Here is a 23,433-nt window from a genome sequence, read left to right as displayed (position 1 = left end):
CCCTCGTTCTTCCTGTCCCAGCCCTCTCCCTCCTTTCTACCCCCTGCCTCCATGGCTAGTTCCCCTCCTCCCTCCTTCCTCCATTCCCTCCCCAAACCCATTCACACACCTGCACTTACATTGTTTACTTACTGTTTTATTTTTTGAGAATTTCAAAACTGTAATAGTTGCATTAAATACACATAGTGAACACCTTTGTGCCCAAATTTACCAGTTCATCTTTCTCGCTGCTTATATTCTCTTTCCCTCTGAATCTCTTGGAAAGCTACTTACAGACACCAAAACTTAGGCTAGAGTCAAGGCTCCATAGTAGAGTGCCTCCCAAGGACAAAGCCCTGAGTTCAAGGCCCCCCCAAAGCAACATGCCCCCGGTCATAAACACTTCAGTGCATATTTCCCAGGAACAGGGTCTTCTTTTGTAACTGCCATTTAGAATCTGGAAATAAATTTCACATGATATAATGTGATTGTTCATGCTTTTTTGTTTTTTTTTGGGGGGGGGGTTGTTATTGTTGTCTATTGTGGGGCTTGAAATCTGGGCCTGGTTGCTGTCCTTCAGCTCTTCAGCTCAAGGCAAGGCCCTACTAGTTGAGCCACAGTGCCACTTCCAGTTTTTTGGTGGTTCATTGAAGATAAGATTCTCACGGACTTTCCTTGCCCAGGCTGGCTTTGAACCATGATCCTCAGATCTCAGCCTCCTGAGTGCTAGGATTATAGGTGTGGGCCACCGGCGCCCAGCTACTTTTTGAATGAATTCAACATTTCTCAGTTGACCCAATGTCTCCTGTTATGATTTGGATATTGAAACATATCTTGTGTTATAAGAATCACCTGAGAAAACCTAATGTGTATTTATGGAACTGCAAATGAAACATACTTCTAAAGACTGCTATTTTCTGTCTCTCATTTGTCGGATGAGAGCTCAGTCCCTGGAAGCCCCTCTCCAAGTTCACCAGCAGTCAGTGGGGAGCCCATTCTCCCCCCCTCTGATTTGGGGTTAGAAGGGAGAGGTTTGCACACGTAAGGATCTGTGCGGTGGCGTTAGAAATGCATGATGTCAGTGTTTTACCAACTTAATTCATGCAGACGTAAGCAGGATGGTTCTGTGGCTAGACGCCTTACTTTAACAATAAATATGTCATGCCAGTCTGGTGACTCATGCGGTTTCTTGCTACAGTGGCTTACTTACAGCTTGGATCAGTGGCAGATGCACACTGGAGGATCCTTCTATCTGTGTGTGTGTGTGTGTGTGTGTGTGTGTGTGTGTGTGTGTGTGTGTGTGTGTGTGTGTGTGTGTGTGTGTGTGTGTGTGTGTGTGTGTGTGTACCTGTCCTTTGGCTTGAGCTTGGCCTGAACACTGTCTCTGAGCTTCTTTTGCTCTACCACTTGAGCCACAGCACCACTTCCATCTTTTTCTGAGTAGTTTATTGGAGATAAGAATCTCATGGACTTTCCTGCCCAGGCTGGCTTTGAACCTCCATCCTCAGATCTCAGCCTTCTGAGTCACTAGGATGACAGGCATGAGCCACCGGCGCCCAGTGGATCATTCTTATTTTTAGTTGTGTAGGAAAGTTTCTTGAAGGAACATGTCCCAGTCTGATCCCGCTGACATAGCACAGAGTCCTTGGCCAGGTGATTGGTGAGCAACAGAAATGTGTCACTCATGGTTCTGGAGTCTGTGAGGTACAAGATCCAAGCACCAGCGGAAGTGTCTGGGGAGAGCTCTTTGGTCTCGGCTTCCAAAATGTGCCTGTGGCTGTGTCCTCACATGTGGAAGGGCTGAACGCCCCTCCCATACACACCTCTTAGAAGAGCACTGAGCTCACAGAGGAGATCCACCCTCATGACCTCGATCACCTCAGAAGACACCAGCGTTCAATGTGTAAAATGGCTGGAGACATAGACACATTACTGGACTCAGTCATTTGTCACATTTGCCTCGTGTGTGCAGGAAGACATCACAGAGGACTCAGAAACAGCCAGGAGTGAATTATTAGGAAGGACTGAACCTCTCCCCCTACCGCTGCCAGCTGGCCCTGTCCTGTGGGCACACAGTCAGGAGCTGGGACCTGCCGGAGGGGCCAGATCTGGTGGGCTGAGGAGCCTCACAAGCCAGTTTTCATGTTCCCCAAGTCTCGGGAGATCTCAGGATAGAATTTCCACTTGGAGCACTCAAGGCAGTGCGACGTGTCCTTCAAATGAATCTTGGAGGAGAAAGGGCTGTCTTTAAAGAAGAACTTGACCGGACAGAATTGGAGATCGGGGGCTTGGAAGGTGGCTCAGTGGTAGAGTGCTTGCCTTGCATGCATGAGGCCCTGGGTTCGATTCCTCAGCACCACCTAAACAAAAAAAGCTATAGTGGCGCTGTGGCTCAAGTGGTTGAGCGCTGGCCTTGAGCTGAAGAGCTGAGGAACAGCGCCCAGGCCCAGATTCAAGCCCCATGACCTACCAAAAGAAAAAAAAAAATTTGGAAATAGGTCTTTATCCTTTCCTATTGAGGCCTGGCTTCATATTTGGTTTCCTGGGCTTCTCAACAGAGGAGACAGCCAGGCTCCTGGCCACTGTGGATAATCAAGTCATTGCTTTGGCTCTAAAAACATGACAGTCAAACTATATGGAAATGAAGGTTGAAACTAAGGCTGCCCAAGCTCTTAATGCTGTCCAAGCCCTTCTTGGCTTTAAGTTTATTTTTCAGATCTTTTTAAGTTTTTACCTGGGGCCAACCTGACCAATACTATCCCACCAACCACTTCCAGATACAGTAGCTGGGATCACAGGCACACACCATACACTGCTTATTGCTTGTTGGTTGAGATGGAGGTTTCAATAGCTCTGCCCAGGGGCTGGGAAGGTGGCCCAGTGGTAGAGCGCTTGCTTTGAATGTCTGAGGCCCTGGGTTCGATTCCTCAGCAGCACATAAGCAAAAAGAAAAAAGCCGGAAGAGGCGCTGTGGCTCAAGTGGTAGAAAGCTAGCCTTGAGCTAGAGCTGAGGGACAGCGCCCAGACCCAGAGTTTAGGCCCCACGACTGGACACCACCCCCCCCACCCCCCCCAGATCTCAAAAATCAAACAAACAAAAAAAACACTTTTTTTTTCTGTGGTCATGGGACTTGAACTCAGGGCCTAGGTGCTGTCCTTAGCTCTTTCACCCAAGACCAATGTTCTACCACTTGGCGCCACACCTCCACTTTTGGTTTTCTGGTGGTTAATCGTAGATAGAAGTCTCACGGACTTTTCTGCCCAGGCTGGCTCTGAACAGTGATCCTGAGATCTTAGCCTTCTGAGTAGCTAGGATTACAGGCGTGAGCCACTGGTGCCAGCCAGATCTCAAAATTTTAATCTTATTTGTGAATAAATCTACCTTCTTGTTGCTAATATGTATATTTGTGGCTTCTTTTTTGGAGACGTTTGCTTGGGTTTTGGTTTTGGTATTTGTCTAGCTGTGCAACTTTAAGCTAGCTTGGAAATCTCGATCTTCCAGCTTCAGCCTCCCAAGTGCTGAGCTTAGAGGTGTATGCCACCACACCGTTTGTTGATCAGTTCTGTCAATCATTTTGTTTGACTTGCAAGTCGGGGTTGTGTTTTCCCTTGGGGCCATGAAGGCTGCTTCTGTTTCCCCTTTCCTTCACTCCAGTTCCTTTTTCTGTTTGGGGGGGGGGGTAGCTGTCATCTTTGCAACCTTTAAGCCTAGCTCGGGTGCTGTTCACTCCCTGTGTGAGGGTAGGTGTGAGTCCACCATTATCAATCAGCTGTGTGCCGGAGTGAAATTCTATTTTTGTAATAACTCAGAACGTTCCTTTGACAGCATCTCCTTCCTGCTTGGTAACAAGAGAAGTAAATTTAACTTAATTTCACCGGTAAACAGTGCTGGCAGGTGTTTTTCTCTAGCACCATCTGGTGTGAGCCTGTTCAAGTCAGAGGTCCACAGCCTGGGGCCCTCCACAAGCCCAGGTCCTCCTGCGGAGAAGGAGAATCCGGCCACCTGCGGGCCCCCAGACCCAGGGCCCTGTTCCTACCAGTTGCTGAGGACACAGGAGGTGAGTGTCACACAAGGTTCCACATCCGCCAGCTCCAGGTTGGAGAGTTAGTGGACATTTCTCGGGTGGCCAGTGGCACACCATTTTCCAGTGGCCCCCGGTGCTGGGGTAGCAGAGAAACTTGCTGCTCACCATGCTCCGTGTTCCCAGTAGCCATCCCCCGAAGACAGGCCTGTGCTACCTCTGTACCCAAAGGAACCTGAGGCGCTGCAGCCTGTTCACCAGCTGGCCAGGCCCGGCCCTGCCCTGGGAGACTGGATGCTGCTTCCTAGGCCAGAGCCCCCCTCAGACATCGGGAAAACGAGCAGGCAGCCGACTTGCGGGGAGGGGGGACTTGTTGCAGGACAAAATGACAACTAGTGTCATAGGCCTGTTGTGGCTTTTCTCTGTGGTTCTGTTGCTGGGCCAGCCTGGGAACTAGGACAGGCTCAGCAGGGCCCGGTCTGCTCACAGGAAATGGAAGTGAGGAGTGGGAAAGAGAGCGAGGAGGAGAGCGCTAGCTTGCCACGTGCCTGACTTGGACAGTTGGAACGCTGAAGGCCCGGCTGGGGTCCGCTGAGCCTCGGCTCCTTGGAGCAGGCAGAGGTGAGGCGGCAGCTGGGGTCCCAGGGCTGTGGAGGGCTTAGGGGGCTTACAAGGCTTGCCTCTGCCCTTGGCCAGGTGCCTCCAGGAAATGGAAGGAAAGCAAGGTGAAAGCAATTCTTTTTCTTGTTGTTTTTCTTGGTCAGTCCTGGGGCTTGAACTCTGGGCCTGGGCGCTGTTCCTCAGCTCTTCAGCTCAAGGCTAGCACTCTACCACTTGAGCCACAGCACCAGTTCCAGCTTTTTCTGCTTAGGTGGTGCTGAGGAATAGAACCCAGGGCCTCACGCATGCGAGGCAAGGGTTCTACCACTGAGCCACCTTCCCAGCCCAAGGTGAAATCAATCCTGGGTTCCGGTGTGGGGTGGGTAAATTTAATTGGTTCTGCTTCACACTGGCCCCTCCTCCCACAGGCTGCCCTGTGGCCTCGGCTCCAGTTACCAAGGCCAGGGAACAGAGGCAGGGCTCTGGACGGCGCTGGCCAGGCCTTTCCTTTCTTGCTTCCGTCTTTTATCTTTTTCCTTTTCTGGCCCATGGTTATGAGCCTCTGTCACCTTGCTGCGAACCACCCCGGCAACTTAGTGAGTGGCCCGCGTTCTGTGTGGCACAGCTGGCTGTTTCTTCTTTTCTGGTCTTTTCTGGCACACCTCTGGGTGTGTCCACCTGCCTACTCGGGACATTTTCCATGGTTTCTGGTTTCTGCCATTCCTCAGTTCTAGAAAGAGGTCTTAAACTGCTGACACCGCTTCTGGGAGCTGTGGGGTTGACACTCCCCCCACCAACCGCACACCCCGGGGAATGCTGAAAAATGGACCTCAGGAGGCGAAGGACACAGTGGAAGGGAGACAGGTAGGCTCTAGCTCTGCTCTGAGCTGAAAGGCCAGGAAGAAGGTAATGATACAGAATCTCCCAGAGCTTACTTAGCTGAATGGATGCAAAAGTCCTCCATTTGTACTGACGCTACAGGCACACGGAAAAGACAACTTAAAAACATCAGGCGAGGAGGATGGAGAAACCCATGTGACAGCATCGCTGTTTGGGACGCCAGGGCGGCCTGCAGCGCAGCTGGAGAAGCCTCTTTTCTCATGACACAGTAGGAGAGGTATTTGCATGTCGTCATAACAGACGCTGAGACAGCCAAGTGGAGTCCCAAGACCACGAGAGTGTGTCTGACACGAGCAACTCTTCCCAGCTCAGGAAGGAAAACTGCTGGCCACAGTGCCCTCTCCCCTGATCCCCCAGCCCAGATGAGCCTTGCATTTTGGGTGTGGTGTGGCTTGACCATCTTAACAATCACCCCAACTATGCAGTGTTGCAACACAGGTCCAGCAGAGCTGTTTAACTGGGACCCACTGTGGATTGAACACACCCTCCTGCCCAGCTGCACGTGTGCCAGGGTGGGCATGCACGCACATGCACAGGCACACGTGCATGCAGCCACACAGGCATTCTTATTGTCACTGGATAGCTTTCCCGTTTATAACAGGATAAATACAATATTTGTCTAAATATATAATGTCAATAATATAGAGGAAGGTACTGATTTTGTACACTTACCTGGGTTCAGCCTCTTTTTTAAAATTTATTTCTTTATTTCCATGCCAGTACTGGCCCTTGAACTGAGAGTTTGCACATGATGGCTTAGCATTTTTGCTCAAGGCTGGCACTCTATTGTTTGAGCTACAACTCTATTTCCAGCTTTTTGGTGCTTACTCGAAGTTAAGAGTCTCCCGGACTTTTCTGCCTGGGGTTGGCTTTGAACTGAAATTCTCAGCTCTCAGCCTCTTGAATAGCTAGGATTCCAGCTCTGAGCCACCAGTGCCGGGCTCCATCCCTTTATTCTAAGTAATTCCATTGGCAGAATCTGATGACCTTTCCAGATATTTCCATCAGGTGCAATGCCACTCACATTTTTCTAACGTCTCCCCTTAGTGCAGGTTGGAGGGGAGTGCTGTCTGGCTAGAGACCCGGTGGAACCTGGCTGTGGGCTTTGAGGCCTCCCAGCACCATTTCCTCTGCATCCTGTCATCCAAGCGAATCCCAGGGCTGGGCCCCTTCAGGGCAGGGGTCGGGCATAGACTCTGCCTCCGAACGGAACAAACAGCAGAACCACTTCACTGAGGGACCTGAATCTTAATTATACCTCTTCACTTCCTGCTTCCTGCTCCCTGATTAGAAACAGTCCCTTACTTCTGATCCTCAAACTCGATAAAGTTCAGAGCCCTTGACCTTGATACCCAGGCCTGCCTCTTCCTGTTCTTCCTCCCAACCCCCTTGCTTCCTCCCCAACACCAGCAGCCACCAGCGTTGGTCCAAGCCTGGCTCTCTGAGGATGCCTATGGCATTGCCTCCCCCCTGACAAATCTTGGTCGCTTGTCTTCCCCCCCGCCCATGCACAGCCACCCATTTTCCAGTGGATGCCAGCTGTCATCTCCCCCCCACACCCCTTCCCTTTGGCACTTGATCCTCTGCTATTTACACTAGCCTGCAATCTGATTCTTGTTGGGATTGAAACTAAGCCAGACTTCCTGGGAGATCTGTTGCCAACCCCTCCCCCGCCCCCCAGAGCCTATTGAGATGGATGGCCCGCTGCTGGGCAGAGGGCAATTAACACATGAAGATGGAGCTGTGGCCATCAGGATCGCACCACGCACAGCCTTGGCTTGGAATGCAGCTGGGTCACGTGGGTATGGCACCTTGATGAATGAAGGTATCAGTCAGGATGTACCATGCTATTCTCCCTATGGTGTAACAGAGGAAAAAGCTTTAGATAGTCATCAGCCAAGATGTGTGGTCCATTGCAGCAGAAGGGAACACAGCCAGACTCCACCGACTCTGAAAACTGCCACCTAGAAGTGACGCTCCATCATACGCCACTGGTCACATGATATAGGCTTGGGAAGGAGACCCCTACTGGCTTTGGGTCTTCCCCTGGGGCAGACATTCAGGGATCCCACATTTCCGGGGGGCGGGGCGGCCAAGACCCCAAATTCCCTTTGCTGAAACACCGTTGGAGTGACGGCATTAGGAGCTGGGTCATGAGGACAGAGCCCTCCTGTACTGGATGGAAGGGCCGGAGGGAGTGGGTTCCTCCTCTGCCCTGCCAAGGGTGCCCCCAGCAGACACCCAACCTCTCACCCCCTGCCTCCGGAAATGGGAAGAATACGTTTCTATGGCTTACATCCTGTCCATGGTATTGCAGCAAATGAACTGAGGCACAGAGACGAAGACAGGCAGAGGGCCAGATCTCAAGCCTGCAAAACCAAAAACCACTAGGAGCAGGCCTGGACAGGGCCATGGCTCCTTAGCTCAGAGGACCTCCAGCTTGTCACCTAGTGCTGGGACATGAAGCTCCGCCTGCCTTGTCTAGAGGCTGCAGGAAGGAGGACTCACATCTGCTGCTCAGAGGCCCTGGAAGCCAATGTTGTGTTATTTCACAGGAGACATGGCAGCACGAACAAGACTTGCAAATTAGCAGTGTGAGGGTCAGGGCTGGGGTTGGTGTCCTGGGGGTTACACCACAGGAGGCTACAGGCGGGAGGGCCTCTGAGGCCTCCAGTGGTCTGATTTACCGATGAGGAAACAGGCTTTCAGTGATGGTGCACTGGCTGCCCAGCTGCAGGGCTGGCCTGAGAGCTGAGCCACCCGCTCCAGGCTAGGCTGGGATTGGCCCAATCTTGTCACCCAATTGCAGCTCTGATCTCTTCAGCATTTCAACGATAAGAAGGCATTTGCTTTGTGAGAAAGATCGGCCCTGGTCTTGCCACTTGGCTCACATCTTGGTGTCTCTTCCCTGCGCTGCAAGAAATGGTACAATTCTACTCCAGGGTCTCTAGCCACACTGTGTCCTAACATGGCTCCTGCTGGGCCCTGGGCCTGTCTCCATCACCAGCTGAGTGGACCAGCACAGGTGTCCTGGAAACAGTTCCAAGACTGTGCTGAGCTGCCAGGGGCTGAGCAAATAGAGAACCCAGCTACCTCCCCGCCGTGCACATCTGCAAGCAGCGATCTTCAAGCCAACGGGAGTTTGAGGCTCTGATGGTTTCCTGATATTCTGAGCAGGCCAGCTAATACAGTTCCCATCTGCCAGGGTTTCACAGGCAAGCCGAAGCAGCCACTGATAACAGGATCTACCTGCAGATGGGTCTCGAGCACCGAGGACCAAACTTCCATGATGGGGCAGGCTGGACGTGAGAAATCACGGGGAAAGCAGCTGGATGCTCTTGTGCTCCATCTCTAGCCAGCAAAAAGAACAGGGCGTCCCACATTTCCCCAGGCAGGCGACAGCAGGGTGGACAAGTCACAGGTGGCTCCCATGCCCCTGTCCCCCATGCTTCTGCCCCAGGGGCTCTGGTGATGCCCTTCCCCCCCCACCTGCCCCCCACCCCCACCCCCCGCCCCCCAGCTGCATCCCGCAGGCAGATGTCTCTTGACTTAGAAATGCCCTTTTCCTGTGTCCCTGACTTTCTGTTCTCTTTGCTTCTCAGTCTATCAACGGTAAGCACCTGGTTGTTTGTTTTCCATTTTAAGTCTACCATGCTTTTTAAAATTACGGTTTAGTTATACGGGGGTGATTTCTTGTGACATTTCCCACATGGGTACAGGGTAACCCTGTCGTCCTCACCGTCTCCCCCACCCCCCGCCCCGCCCCGACCTCTGCCACTCTTCCTTCTCTTCTTGTGAAAACAATCCCAACAGGTTTCGTCGTTCTATCTCCATACACGCCAAAAATCCACTTCAGCCATATCTGTCCCTATTCTCCTCCTGGCCAGCCCCTTCCCTCCAGACCCACCCCCAGCGCCTGTTCCTCCCTCCCTCCCTGCCCTGCCCCTCCCCTGGAGCCAGTACATTTGTAGACTAGGGCAAAGAACTACCAGGGAAGGACTGGGCACCGAGAGGCAGGCCAGGTCAGGTTGCTCTGAGTTTAGCTGTTTGTTCTTGGCTAAGAGCACCCAGCGAGGTCACTTCTCTGAGTTCAGGGTCATGAAATGATTAATCAATTCCTGATTGCTCTCAACCGCTGTGTGCCAGACACTCTTGGCTTGTGCAACTCTTAATGGGGGTAACAGACAATAAATAAAGATAAGAAATAAGCAACCTTGTGTAAGGCACTGTATATCCTGAAAAGTGAAGTGGAGAAGAGGGTAAAGCAGCCAATAGGGTCTTTCTTTGCCTCTTAGGTATGGGGTCGCATCTTTCAAAAGAGCATCTAAGAGCAAGACAGGAAATAAGTCTGTCCACAGGAAGGTTTGCATGGCCTTCCTCCTCCTCCTCCTCCTCCTCCTCCTCCTCCTTCTCCTCCTCCTCCACTTCCTCCTCCTCCACCTCCACTTCCTCCTCCTCCTCCTCCACCTCTACTTCCTCCTCCTCCTCTTCCTTTTCCTCCTCCCATTTCTCCTTCTTCTTTTTCTTATGTTGTTACTGGGGCTTGAACTCATGGCTTATCTTTATGGCTCATAAGTAGAGCTCTCTACTTGAGCCACAGCCCCACTTCTGGCTTTTTGGTGTTTGATTGGAGCTAAGACTAACGGCTTTCCCTGCCTGGCCAGGCTAACTTGATCCACGATCCTTAGCTCTCTGCTTCCTGAGTAGCTAGGATTATAGGCATGAGCCACCAGTGCCCAGGACATTCTTCTTTCAATAGGATTTTTCTCTTAGTCAATCAACAAGCAAGAAGGCCCACAGGAGAGCATTTTCGACCAGCTGGTGATGCACACAGAGAGTACTTTGGGATAGGGGTGCAGTTGGGGGGGTGGGAAAACAGCTCTGCCCTGTGTCACAGGGGAGTGAATGGCCATCAGCCAGGAAGGAGCTCAGAGGAGATGGAAGGAAGAGCCAGATGCGAATGGAAAGACTGACAGGAGAGCCGGCTACCCGCAGCCGGGCAGCTTCACGGGGGCGGAGGGAGGCTCTCAGGTGGCTGGTTTTCTGTTAACTCGGCAGGAGCTGCAGAAGGAGGCCCGTGAGTCCCATAAACTCAACACAAGTCTGGCAGAATGAGAGATCATTAATCGTGCTGCAATTAGAAGTCAACAGCAATGCACTCCTGGGCACTAACCCAGTGAACCAGGCGCTCAGCGGGAAGGGAAAGAATACAGGGGGGCCTGGACACACGGGGTGGGACAGGCATCAGGGGCCTCGGCAGAGCTCAGTGAAATGAGGAGCTTTTTGGCTTTTAGGGTGAAGTTGACACAGAACCCCATGAACTTAGCATCCTGTGTGGGGAGCCACAAAAAAGGACCCTCTCTCAGAGACCTTGCTTTCTGCGCTCTGAGGGATGGTTGAGCCCCAGAACCAGGGAGGACTATCACACCCCTGAAAATGACCTGTGGGCCCAGGTTCTAGGAAGCGCCACCCCTGTCCATCATAGTCACTTGCTAGTGGGTTCAGACAAGACCTGCATAGTCTCCATGGGACCACATGGGTCCCAAGGGGCCCCTTTACAGCCTCTTTCCACCCCCCTCCCTCACAGCTCCGGGGCGCCACTTTGCTCAAGCACCCCTTTGGAGGGTTAGGAAGACTTTCCTGCTACCATCTGGTGTCTCTTTTTGTGTGTGTGCCAGTCCCAAGATTTGAACTGGGGGCCTGGGCACTATCTCTGAGCCTTTGTGCGCCAGGCTCCAGTGCTCTACCACTTGAGCCACAGCTCTACTTCTGACTTTTTGGTGATTAATTGAGATGAAAGTCTCAGGGATTTTCCTGCTCAGGGTGGCTTCAAACCACGATCCTCAGACCTCAGCCTCCTGAGGATTACCGGCATGAGCCACGGGGGCCCGGCTCCATCTGGTATCTTCAGGGACGCTGGGATCGCTTTTCCTCTCTGCCTCAGAGGGCCCTTTCTCCAGCAGAGCCAGCGTGAGGTGGGGTGCCACTTTTTGGTGAAGAAAGGTGAGGGTGGGGACGATCAGAATCACTGACCCCAGATTCTTCTTTGGTCCCTGGTTCTAGTCGGCCCAAAGTAGCAGCATGGCAAGTCTCATGACTGTGTGAAAGTTGGATATTGTACACATGAACTCTTTGTATTAACTTTGATTGTCTTCAGCTATTACATGAAAATGTGGCTTACTTTGGTGACAGAGCCTCCTTATATTTCCTCACAACATGGAGTCTCAGGAAAGTCTGAGGCTCTCATCTCCAATTAACTGCCAAAAAAAGCAGGAAGTGGAGCTGTGGCTCAAGTGGTAGAGCACTGGCCTTGAACATAAAAAGTTCAGGCCCTGAGTTCAAGCTCCAGGAGTGGCACAGAAAAGAAAAAAGAATTATTGTCAGGGAGCATCTGCTCAGGTCCTGTCCACTGATGAGGAGGAGGGCAGCTATGGGTGGGGGGCGGGGCTCCTGCAAGCTCCGCCCCCTCCACCCTACAGTCCCACCTTCTGTGCTTTCTGGAGGTGAAATGGGCAGCTGGCAGGGGCTTGGGTTTACAAAATGCAAGGCCAAGACCGCAACGACCAATCACTGAACATCCATGGGTTCCGAGGATACAGAGGGTGCCTTTCCCGCCATTCAAATGCCTGGCGATGCAAAATGGGAACTGTACATACCACCTCCAGAGCCTCTAGAGCCCCGCTGATCTCAGCAGGAGGATCTGCCAGGGCTCCTCAGGGACCCAGCAAGGGACCAGTGTGGAGGGTTGATTACATCACAGCAAGGCTTAAGACAGCTCATCAGCCCTCAAAATCCCTGTATCCCCAGCATCACCGTGCTCAGAACTGCCTGGTCTCCGCAGTTCACACGAACAGGATGGGTGCTGTCTCTGGTGACCAGTTTCCAGCAACATCCATGCTGTAGTGTGTATCAGCTTCCCTTCCAGGGCTGAATAATACTCCCTGGTGTGTTCACATCCACTGATGGACTCGGGCACTTTCCACGCTGGGGTGATTGCAGATAATGCTGCCGTGGTTCCCGTGCACGACTTCATCCCTGTGACTCTGCACTGAAGAGAGGAACTGTGGAGCCACAGGACGGCTCGGCCTCACATCTGAAGGACGCCAGCTTGTTGTAGAAGACTTCCCATTCAGGCTGCCTGGCCCGCCACCTCTCTACCCGCTCGCCAGCCTTGCTGCTATCTGCCTGGTGGGTGACAGCCGCCAGCGCCCCTCGTTTTTCTGGTCTCGATTATTGGTGGCGGCTTGAGCACCATGTTAGAGAGCCAAGGGTGGGCACGCTGCCCAGAGCCAGAGAAGAGAGGAGCCCCGGGTCACTGCAGAGACAGCAGGCCCCAGCCCCCTCCAAGTCCACCCACCCCTCACAGACGGGGCTCGGCCCAGCGCCCCTCAGCCCTCTCTCCGGAGGACTTTCTCCCTCAGAGACTGCACGGCCATCTTGAAAGGGCGCTCAGGGGTATCTTGGGCACAGCCATCGCCAACGTCGGCTCTTCCTCACCTCAGAGGGAACCCATGAAACAGCCCTCCCCTCCCCTCCCCTCCCCGCTCTCCCTTCCTTTCCCTCCTCCTTCCTCTTCTTCCTTAGCCTCCTCTCCTCCCTCCCTTCCCCTCCCTTCTCTCTCCCTCCCTTCCTCTCTCTCCATCTTCTCTAGCCTCCTCTCCTCCCTCCCCCTTCCCTCCCCTCCCCTGACAACCATCCATCTCTCCGCTCATTTACCTGTTCAGGATATTTTATATACGTGACTGTAGCAGTTTAAAAATACATTTTTAAAGATGCCTTTCATGTAGGAAATAACTGATGTGTTCCCCGGTGTCATGCAAAGACACAGGTAACTGTTAGGTAACACTCTACCCGATTGGAATGCTCCTTAGAGCTGGGTAGGTAAACGCACCATTCATTTCCTCAGGGCTTGTACTCCTCCTGACCCTGCGGCCTCTCCCTCCCCAGCCCCCTCCCTGCTGGCCTGTGCCCCCCCCCAGCCCCCTCCCTGCCAGCCGGTGCCCAGCCACGGGGGATCCTGGGTCAAGTGACCTACCACACCAGCAAGGTTGGGGCAGATTCTGCTTCCCAGAGGCTCTGGGCTGGAGGATTTTAGAGGAAGATTTGCCATCCACGGGAGCCCTCAGACCTGCCTACAGTCAGAAGATTGGGGGGGGGGTGTCTGTCGGAGCACCCTCCTGCCCTCCCTGAGCACCCACAGGAGTTTGTTTTCCCAGCAGGCCCCAGAGAGCAGCCTGCCACGCCCGCCCTGCGGGATGCCCCTTTTCTACTGAGCTGGGGGCCCTGGCAACAATCAGTCCCAGTGTGTCTGGGACCTTTTTGGTTTTCATCTAGGCATCCCAAATCCTGGGATCCCTCAACCCTAAGCACGCCCAGTGGTTGGCCCTCCAGTTAATCAGCAAAGAAAGATACCAAACCTAGCAGGAACTGGGAGTGCGCAGTCCATCTCTAAGAGACCCCGGCCTCAAGGAAGGAGGCGCGGTGGGCAGACTGGAGCCTTGGGTAACCAGTGGCCAGCCTGGATTACAGCACGCCACAGTGCCGGCCTGCAGCTCCCCACAGCCCAGTCTCTGGACTCCAGCCCCGGCACAAGGCCATGGATGCCTTGAGGGTCAGAGGAGACACAGACAGACCTGAGGCAAACCACAGTGGGAAACTTCATTTCCAGACTCACTTCAAATCCATCTTCCTGACTCATTACCTTCAAAGCACACTTAATTTCACAAACAAAGCTAAGAAGCCCTTAGGCCACCTGGCTCCTCTCTCTCCCTCCCCCTCTCCCTCTCTCTCTCTCTCCCTCTCCCTTCCCCTCTCCCTCTCTCTCTCTCTCCCTCTACCTCCCCTCTCTCCCCTCCCTCCCTCCCTCCTTAAAGGTGAATTAAACTTGAGTGGTCCTGGAAACGTTAGGGCCACCGCAGTGGCGGGTAGGGTGGGGGCCTGGGGGCCTCTGCACGCGTAGACTGGACTTGAGGCCCTAGATGTCCAGCTGAGACATATCTTCAGCCAGCTTGAGAAACTAGAGACATTATTTAAAAAGAAAGAAATACTCTAAAGAGAACGTTGGTTTTTTTGATGCTGAACTCAAAGCCTCAGGTTCAGGCTTAGTGTTTGCTCAAGGCTGACCCTCTACGACTTGAGCCACATCCCCACATCCAGGTTTTTGCTGGCTAACTGGAGATGAGAGTCTCACGGGCTTTCCTTCCCCTGCTGGCTTGGACCTACGCTCCTCGAATGTCAGCCTCCCGCGTAGCCGGAATTACGGGCGTGGGACACAGATGCCTAGAAACCTTGGTTTCTTAAAGTCCAGCCTTATCCCCAGAGACAGAAGGTGCCAAGGCCCATGACGCGGATGGCAGCTGTGGAGGGGGCAGGGGTGGCACCCCCATCTGCCGCAGCAGCAGCAGCTGCAGGCACACGCGGCCTGCACCCCAGGGAGACCACCACGGAGGAGCCCCATCCAGCACTTGTGACAACTGTGCGGAGTTCTCTGCATCCCTCGTCCCTCCCTCAGAGTCTGTGGCAAGCGCTGGCTGCACGCTGGAGGGCATTTGCCTCTGAGTCCAATCCTCTTTCATCTTCTAAGTGATTTCCCGCCCCTGGGAGCCCAGCGCAGTCAAACTTGTCCCTGCGAGCTCTTCACACTTGACTCTGACCGTCTGCTTCCATTAGCTCTGGAAGTTTCTTGGGTGACTCCCCCGCTGAGGAGGGCAGGCGGAGCTGTGGGTTTGCCCACGGTGGGGCGTGCTCAGGCCCTGGGGCCTTACCCAGGGGAGGGGGGCTTCTTTTCCATGTGAGTGGTCATCCTGGAGATCCATAGGAATCTTGTTGCTCTGGGGAGACTGGCCATTTCAACAATGCAAACAGACCACCAGCTTACTGTCCTTCTGGGTGGCTCTGGGACCCATTCAGGATGGGCGGGGGTGGGGGGCAGCTTTGGCTCGTGGGCATGAGGACACATGCCCACACAGACAGGGAAGATGCAGGGAGCCAGCCAGACAAGACCCAGATGGCCCAGCCGCCGCCGCAGGCTGCAGACATCCCCAGCGGGGGAAGTTGTCCTGCAATCTCCAGTAGTGTGGTTTATGGAACTAGCCTTCCATAGAGGGAGTTCTGCAGGGGGGGAAGGAGTGGATACAGGTGGGGGGCTAATGCAGCTGTCCTGTGCAGACACTGCCCCCCACCCTCCGCTTCTACATGTCTGTGGCCAGGGGAGGGGAGGAGGGGGGAACTGGGTGGATGAGTTCTGGCTGCTGCTACTACTACTGGCTCTGGCTGAGAGCCGCCCGGCCCCTGCCCCATCCTTCCTCCCGTTCAAGGGCTCAGGGCTCAGCTCTGCACGCGTCTCTTCCTCTCTGGCCTCTTCCTCACAGCAGGCATTTCTGTGCAGGGACCTTCTGTGCCTGCAGGCAGGGTGCAGTTCATGGGGAGGTGATCTCCTCCTTAGTGTCAGGAGTTGATGCCCGCTGAGTCCCGGCATGGAGACCGGAAGGCCTGGGCATCAAATCCACTGCCTCCCTTCCAGACCCACCATCTTACTGCCACGCACCCAGCCTCGGTGCCTCGGGCTCCTGAACGGAGCATCCCCTGGGAAGGGTGGCGTGGGCAGAAGTCAGAGCCATTAACCCTGGCCTTGTGCTTCTCTTGCTGTCCCTCGGCACAGGGACGGGGCCCGGAGGGAAGCAGACCCCAGGGCCACGTTTCCAGAAATACCAGGCTCCCCTGGGGTTTGGCACATCTCCTTACAGCGAGAGCTTTGACCGCTCGGGGGCATGTGCTGCCAGCCTGCCGTAGGGCAGCCAGTGCCAGATCCTAGACTGGCCGTGCTCATCAGAGGGTTGGGCGACGGAGGGAGGAGGGGGCAGCCGGCGCCAGTTGTGAGCCGGACTGGTTGCAGCTGTGGTGGGTGTTACGAGAGCTTAGAGGGGGCTGCAGGGAGCAGGGCACAGCTGCCGCTGTCCTGCGGGTGGGACCGCAGCTGTTAGGTGTGTGTGTGTGTGTGTGTGTGTGTGTGTGTGTGTGTGTGTGTGTGTGTGTGTGCATGCAGTCACGTGTGTGTGTGCATGCATGTGAGTGTGTGTGTATGTAGGATTCTAGACCAAATGGCAGGGCTCTATGGTAGGGTTGAAAGAAGGCAATGTGGCCAGGGCAGGTGTGGGCACAGGGCAGGTGTGGGCACAGGGCAGAGGAATTCGGGATAGGCCACACAGGGTCCATTGAGAGTATCTGCATTTTATCTTTTTTTTTCCTTTGGCCAGTCCTGGGGCTTGAACTCGGGGCCTGGGCGCTGTCATGACCTTCTTTTGCTCAAGACTAGCACTCTACCACTTGAGCCACAGCACCACTTCTGACTTTTTCTGTGTATGTGGTGCTGAGGAATGGAACCCAGGGCCTCATGCATGCAAGGCAAGCACTGCACTGAGCCACCTTCCCAGCCCCATCTGCATTTTATCTTTAGAGAGACAGAAGCGATAGGCTGGACACCTGGGCAGCTGGAGGGTCTGTAAGTAAGCCTGGAACCCTGGAGGAGAGCCAAGTGTGGGGGTTGGGGAGGGAGGGAAACATATTGGATCTGGAACATTGAGACCTTCAAGTGGTAGCCTTGTGCTCAGAGGATGGATCCAGGTGGTATGGTAGAAATGACAACTCTTCACCGAATCACAGATATGCAACCATGTGTCTGCCAAGTAAAAACTACATTTCCCAGCCTCCTGTGCAGCTGGCTGTTACCATGTGACCAGGCATAAGCCAATAGAGTGTGAGCAGAGGTGTCAAGAATCGGGAAGGCTATATTTCCCTCCCCCCCCACCCCCTTACAGCTAGTACTCTACCACTTGAGCACAGCTTCACTTCCAACTTTGTGTGTGTATGATTAATTGGAGATAAGAGCCTGGTGGACTCTCCTGCCTCATCTTTAGTCAATTGTACAAAGGGGTTTCAATTCAACCGGACAGTTCGTCTTGATCAACGTCGCTCTTCTGTTGTTCTTCCCTATCTGTCCCAACCTACCCATACCCTCAAGTTGCCTGGTTCCATATTCATATATTAGGACTGTATTTGCCCTCCCTGGCAACACGTGTGAAAACCAGAGGGAGAATGCTTTCTGAATCCATCCGGTGGTGCATTGCCAGGGTAGAGAAATGCAGTGGATATTTTCTATATTGATCTTGTATCCTACCTAGGCATGGTGGCACACACCCGTAGTTCCAGCTCCTTGGGAGGCTGAGGCAGGAGGACCACTTGAGCCCAGGACTTTGAGGACAACCTAGGCAAGCTCTTATATCCTGCAAACTTGCTGGATGTTTTCCTTAGCTATTTCACAATAGTTTTGCAGGTTTCTTAGGATTTTCTATGCACCAGATCATGCCATCATGAGTAGAGATCTACTTCTTTTTTAAGATATATATATATATATATATATATATATATATAGTTATGTATTTATTTATTTTTCTTTTTTTGCTGGTCTTGGGTCTTGGACTCTGGGCCTAGGCACTGTCCCTAAGCTCCTTTTACTCAAGGTTAGCACTCTACCCCTTGAGCTACAGCACCACTTCTGACATTTTTTGTGATTAATTGGAGAGAAGAGTCTCGTGGACTTTCCTGCCCAGGCTAGCTTTGAACTGCGATCCTCAGATCTCAGCCTCCTGAGTAGCAAGGATTGCAGACACGAGCCACCGTGGCGAGCTCTACTTTGTTTCCAATTTCAATTCTCCTTGCTTTTCTTTCTTTGAGCATTTTCTCAGCTAGCAACGCTAACACAATGATGAGGAGCAGAGGTGCAAGCGCACATCCTTGCCTGACTCCAGATGACAGAGCAAAAGCACTGAGAGAGAGTGGCACAGAGCAGCCGGGCCCGGAAGCTCAGGGGCGCGGAAGGAGAAGGAAAGGGGTGGGCGGGGGCGGGGCTCATGACAGTTTACACGAATGCCAAATACTTAGCCACATCACTAACTGCAATGTTCCAGCATTGACATTTATGATGACTGCTATGGTTTTCGTGTGCCTTCTTCTGGAAAAAAACAAATCAGGAGCTGTAAGGTGGCCCCAGTGCAGCGGCGCTGGGAGATGACCGGCATGAGAGAATGGGTCAGTCCATCTGTGGGTCAATATGGTCATGTGTTAGCCCAGAACTGGCTTTGGCACAAAGCATGCTGGGTCTAGCACACTACCTTTGGCCTGCCACCAGATGGTACATACCACCGGCTACTTGGGGCCCAAAGAGAAAGTTCTAGGAGTCTCAGAACCCTGAAAGAGCTTCCAGAAGTTCTGTGGCAGTTGGAGCCCTCCAGGGTTGGGAGCCATTTTCTTCCCTCTCTTGGGAGAGAGCTAACCCCACTCGTGACCAGAGCAGGAATTTGTGTGGAGCTGGTGAGCAACCCCAACCCTGAGTGGTGCGGTGGGCAGGAGACATGGTGGGGGGGAGGGAGGGGGCTGGGACCGGAGGGGAGCTGGCCCTGGTAGGCCCCAGACCACACTCCCCACTTTGAGCTGGTCAGGGGTCTGGGCCAGCGTGGTGGCCAAGCCCCCTTCTGGCTCCCTGATACCCCCACTTCAGCTGCACCTGAACAAGCCCTGCTTCTACCCACTGGCTTCTCATGGGTGAGCCCCTACCTAGGGGTGTGGTGCAGGGACCCCCCCACCCCAGAGGCCCTCCTGGACCCCCGGCCAGAAACATGGCACGAGACATCACGTCACTGATGGCACCCCAGAAAACAACAGGGCAGGAAGTTGAGATGAGAGCACCTGACTGAGAGGAAGAGAGATGGGGGGGCTGGGGCCCCTCAGATATACACACAACAAGGCTTAGGAAGGACGTTTCTGATGCCGTTCTTGCTGATACTCCTCCTGTCCTTTTCACTTTAGTTATTTAGATCTCTTGTTTAGGCCCAGGCAGCTGGAACTACAATCCTCCTAGTTACTCTTTCTGTGTAGCTTAGAAAACAAGCATGTGCTACCTTGCCCAGCTTTTATTGGTTGAGATGAGGTTCTCATGTACGTTTTGTCCAGGCTGGCCTTGAACTACAATCTGATCCTCCTCCTCCTCTGCCTCCCAAGTGGCTAGGACGGCAGATGGGAACCACCACACCCGGCATCTCCTGTTACCTGACCCCTTTCACCTGCTCCTCTGTTCGCTCCTTTTGCCTCCTCCCACTCTTCCACGCCGCCTGGCAGCGGTTGCCATCTCTTCCCTTTGTTCCAGCCTGTTAATTTATGGTCATAACTAACACCAGCAGGGAAAAGTGTCTGGCCAGAGTGCGCATGCCCGGCCCCTTGCCTCTCGCGTCACCAGTCCATCCGCAGCCAAGCACCACAAACCTTGTCCCCTTGCTTGGTGGGGACAGATTCCCTGAGGAGACGTCGGGATGGCGTTCATGACCGATGTCAGAATCCAGTACCTGGAGACCATCGCATCCATGCTGCTCAGGTTCAAGCCAGACAAATGGAGCAAACTGGTTGGGGCCGAGGAGAACTTGGCCTTGTTCATGGAATTCTTCGACAAGCAGGACATCCCGCTGCTGCTGCTGACGCTCAACCCCGCCGGCATCATCGTACCCAGCCTGGGCTTCCCGGAGACGCTCAAGTCCAAAGGCGTCTACTTCCTCAAGATGTCCCGGGAGAACATCAACAAGGAGAACTACAAGACCAACCTCCTGTACGGCGACCTCAGCCCGGCGCCCGTGGAGCAGCTGATCGCCGTGGTGGAGGAGGTGCGGGTCGGGGACTGGCAGCTCTCGAGGCAGCTTTGGCTCTGTGGGCTCCGGGTCAGGGCCCGGGCAGCTGTGCAGTCGGGCTCAGCAGCCTCAGCTGGAAGCTGTATGGAAAGGCCGCAGCCTGGCCTTCCGGGGAGGCCCAGGTGCTAGCTGGGATCTGCTGAGCCCTGCCTGCCCTGTTTGCTTGTTAGGGGGGCCCCTGGGGCTGGGGAGGGGCCAGGCAGAGGGCAAAGGAGTGGCGCTTTCCCCTCCACTGCTGTCCCAGTTCTTCTGATGTTGAGCAGGGGGGCACTTAGAGCCCCCGAAACGTGCTATGGTCCTGAGCACTGTAGGAGGAGCACCTGGGTCCCTGCCCGAACACATCCAAAGGAAAAGAAACGAAGCCTGGGGGCCACTGGATGCAGAGCAAGGCGGTGGGGGGAGGGTGTCTCGGTCACAACATGGTGCGCGGCCGGCTCGGCCAGCTCACTGCCACGCATGATGCCACCCCGGGCTTCACACAGACACGAGAGTCTCTCCCCCTCCGGAGGCTGAAGTCAGCGGTCAGGTGTGGGAGCTTTCATCTGAGGCCTCTCTCCTTGGCTTGTAGGAGTGTGTGTGTGTGTGTGTGTGTGTGTGTGTGTGTGTGTGTGTGTGTGTGTGTGTGTGTGTGTGTGTGTGTGTGTGTGTGTGTGTGTGTGTGTCTGGTTCAGGGTCTTGAACCCAGTGGCCCATATTTTCGCCCAGCTTTGTGCTCTTGGCTGGAGCTCTGTCACCTGAGCCATGCCACTACTTCCAGCCTTTTGCTGATTATTTTGGAGAGGAAGTCTTTGTTGCCTAGGCTGGCTTTGAACCACTGTCTTCTGGATCTCTGACTCCAGAGACACATGAGACCCATGTGAGTCAGTCATCAGCACATGACTTAACCTCCTCTTCTCTTGTGGACCCTGGACAGCCTCTGTGGAGACCTTACCTCCACCTGTAGCCCCCAGGAGTGAGGGCGTGGGGCGGGCACCCAGGCTTGTTCGTCACGGCCTTGGGCGTGGAGAAGGCCCCACCGCCTGCAGCCCTGTGTCCCCTCGCAGGTCCTCTACGCTCTGCTGAACCAGAAAGAGAACATGGAGGGTTGGCCCCAGGTGGTCTCGGAGGACATCATCAAGCAGGTCCACAAGCTAAAGAATGAGATGTTTGTGATGGGGGGGAAGATCAAGGGGAAAACCCTGCTGCCCACCCCGGAGCACCTGGGGAGCCTGGATGGCACGCTGGAGTCCATGGAGAGGTAGGCACTGCCCGCTTCCTGCTGTCCGGGGCCGGGGAAGTCCCTGAGCTCTGATCACCAGTGATGGCGAGAGTGTCTCTCTGGCCTTGTGCTCTGGAGCTAATGAAATGCTTGAGCTGGGCGCTGGTGACTCACGACTGTCATCCAGCTACTCAGGTGGCTGAGATCTGAGGATCGTGGTTCAAAGCCAGCCCGGGCAGGAAAGTCCATGAGACTCTTTATCTCCAATGAACCACCAAAAAACCGGAAGTGGCGCTGTGGCTCAAGTGGTAGAGCACGGGCCTTGAGCTGACGAACTGAGGGACAGAGCCCAGGCCCAGAGGTCAAGCCCCACAAATGACTAAAGAAAGGAAATGCTTGAAAGTACAGGGTGTTGTTGGAGGTTCTGAGTCTGGGATAGACAGGCAGGGTAGGAAAGGAGAGGTGTGAGACCCCCTGGAATCCTAGCTCCTACTCCAGAAGGGGGCCCACCCCGCTGTTGTGAGTGAGCACAGTCACCACGCCACAGAGCGCGTGTGAGTGAGGCGGACGCTGCGGCCTTCCAGGGGTCTTGAGACGCCCGCGGGTCCCTGGGACGCCCCACAGCACCCGTCCCGCCGCCGTTGCACCCGCCTTGGTACGCGGACCCTCAGAACCATTGCCCTGCGTCCATGCACACAGGTCTGGGGGCAGCCCTAGCCTCCCACGTTCCCTCCACAGAGCAGGAAGCCTGCCACACTGGCACATGATGGCCTCCATCAGAATGGGTGGGGGGAACGGTCCTAAAGTTTATTCTGGAATCCTCCCCTTCCCCGCCCCGCCCTTGGTTTCTCACTCCCTGAGGAGGTTGGAAATCCCCTCCCCCAGCCCACTGCAACAAGCCAGGATAGCCAGGACTGGCACGGCCCTGCTGCCCACGGCTTGGGCATTGGCACCAGGCTGCTGGGGAAGGGACGGGGGTGGGGACCCCTCTTGGAACACCCAGGAGCAGTTGACCAAGACAGCCTGGCCCCGCCCTGGTCCCTGGCAGGATCCCTTCGTCCCTGGACAATTCTCTTCTGCACGCCATCGAGACCATCATCATTGACTGGTCGCACCAGATCCGAGACGTCATGAGCAAGGACTCAGCCCAGGCCCTGCTGGATGGGCTGCACCCTCTGCCCCGGGTGGAGTTCGACTTCTGGGACGCCCGCCTGATGAACCTGCAGTGTATCCACGAGCAGGTGGGCCGCACCCCCCAGTCCCCCCCCGCCCCCCAGCCTGGCTGCAAGCCAGCGAGTGTCCTTAGCGAGAGCCTCGAGAGTTGAGCAGGAAGCCGCCTTCTCTCCTCAGCTAAACAGACCCAAAGTGAACAAGATCGTTGAGATCCTGGAAAAAGCCAAAAGCTGCTACTGGCCGGCCCTGCAGAGCGTGTACATGAGCGTCACGGAAGGTGAGCTCCCTGGAGGGGCCGTGGCCAGCCCTGGGGTGTCCGCCCCAGCCCGCCCCGCCCAGCCCTCTCCCCATGGTGTCGTGGAGCGGTGGGGTGGGGTCTAGGAGTACGTGGCTCTCTGACGGGTGCCGACTCTTGTCACGTGCAGGGCTGAAGGAAGCCAACGACATTGTTCTCTACCTGAAGCCCCTCCGCATCTCGCTAGAGGAGATGGAGCAGGCCGACTTCACGGTGGTGCGCTGCGGGGGGGAGGGGGGGCGCTGCGCAGGGGAAGGGGGAGGGGAGTGGGGGTTCACGAGGGGTCCCGGGGACTGCAGGCCTCCTGGCTGTCACACCAGGTCCCGGAGGTCCAGCGCTAGCCATGGGGAGCAGAAGGACAGGGACCTTGGACCAAAGCCCCGCCTCCTCCCTCCCGCCCCCCCCAGCTCCCAACCTACATCGCCAAGGTGCTGAACACCATCTGCTTCATCTGGGCCACCTCGGAACACTACAACACGCCCTCGAGAGTCATCGTCATCCTGCAGGAGTTCTGCAACCAGCTCATCGAGATGG

The 23,433-nt window shown here is 54.8% G+C and overlaps 1 protein-coding gene across 1 annotated transcript in view; it reads left to right on the top strand.

Moving 5' to 3' along the window:
- Positions 1 to 19,873: 19,873 nt before the first annotated feature.
- Dnah17 (dynein axonemal heavy chain 17) overlaps positions 19,874 to 23,433 on the top strand; it is a 104,709-nt gene continuing 101,149 nt past the window's right edge. The window contains exons 1-6 of the mRNA XM_042667148.1: positions 19,874 to 20,209; positions 21,277 to 21,470; positions 22,480 to 22,672; positions 22,782 to 22,881; positions 23,030 to 23,115; positions 23,307 to 23,432. Coding sequence (XP_042523082.1) covers positions 19,874 to 20,209; positions 21,277 to 21,470; positions 22,480 to 22,672; positions 22,782 to 22,881; positions 23,030 to 23,115; positions 23,307 to 23,432 — 1,035 coding nt within the window. The remainder of the gene's footprint in view (positions 20,210 to 21,276; positions 21,471 to 22,479; positions 22,673 to 22,781; positions 22,882 to 23,029; positions 23,116 to 23,306; position 23,433) is intronic.

This window comes from Dipodomys spectabilis, unplaced genomic scaffold, assembly GCF_019054845.1.
Source record: "Dipodomys spectabilis isolate Male_0828 unplaced genomic scaffold, ASM1905484v1 ptg000379l, whole genome shotgun sequence".
Classification (NCBI taxonomy): Eukaryota; Metazoa; Chordata; class Mammalia; order Rodentia; family Heteromyidae; genus Dipodomys; species Dipodomys spectabilis.
Note: the sequence above shows the minus strand (reverse complement) of the source record. Positions and strands in the feature narration are given on the sequence as shown.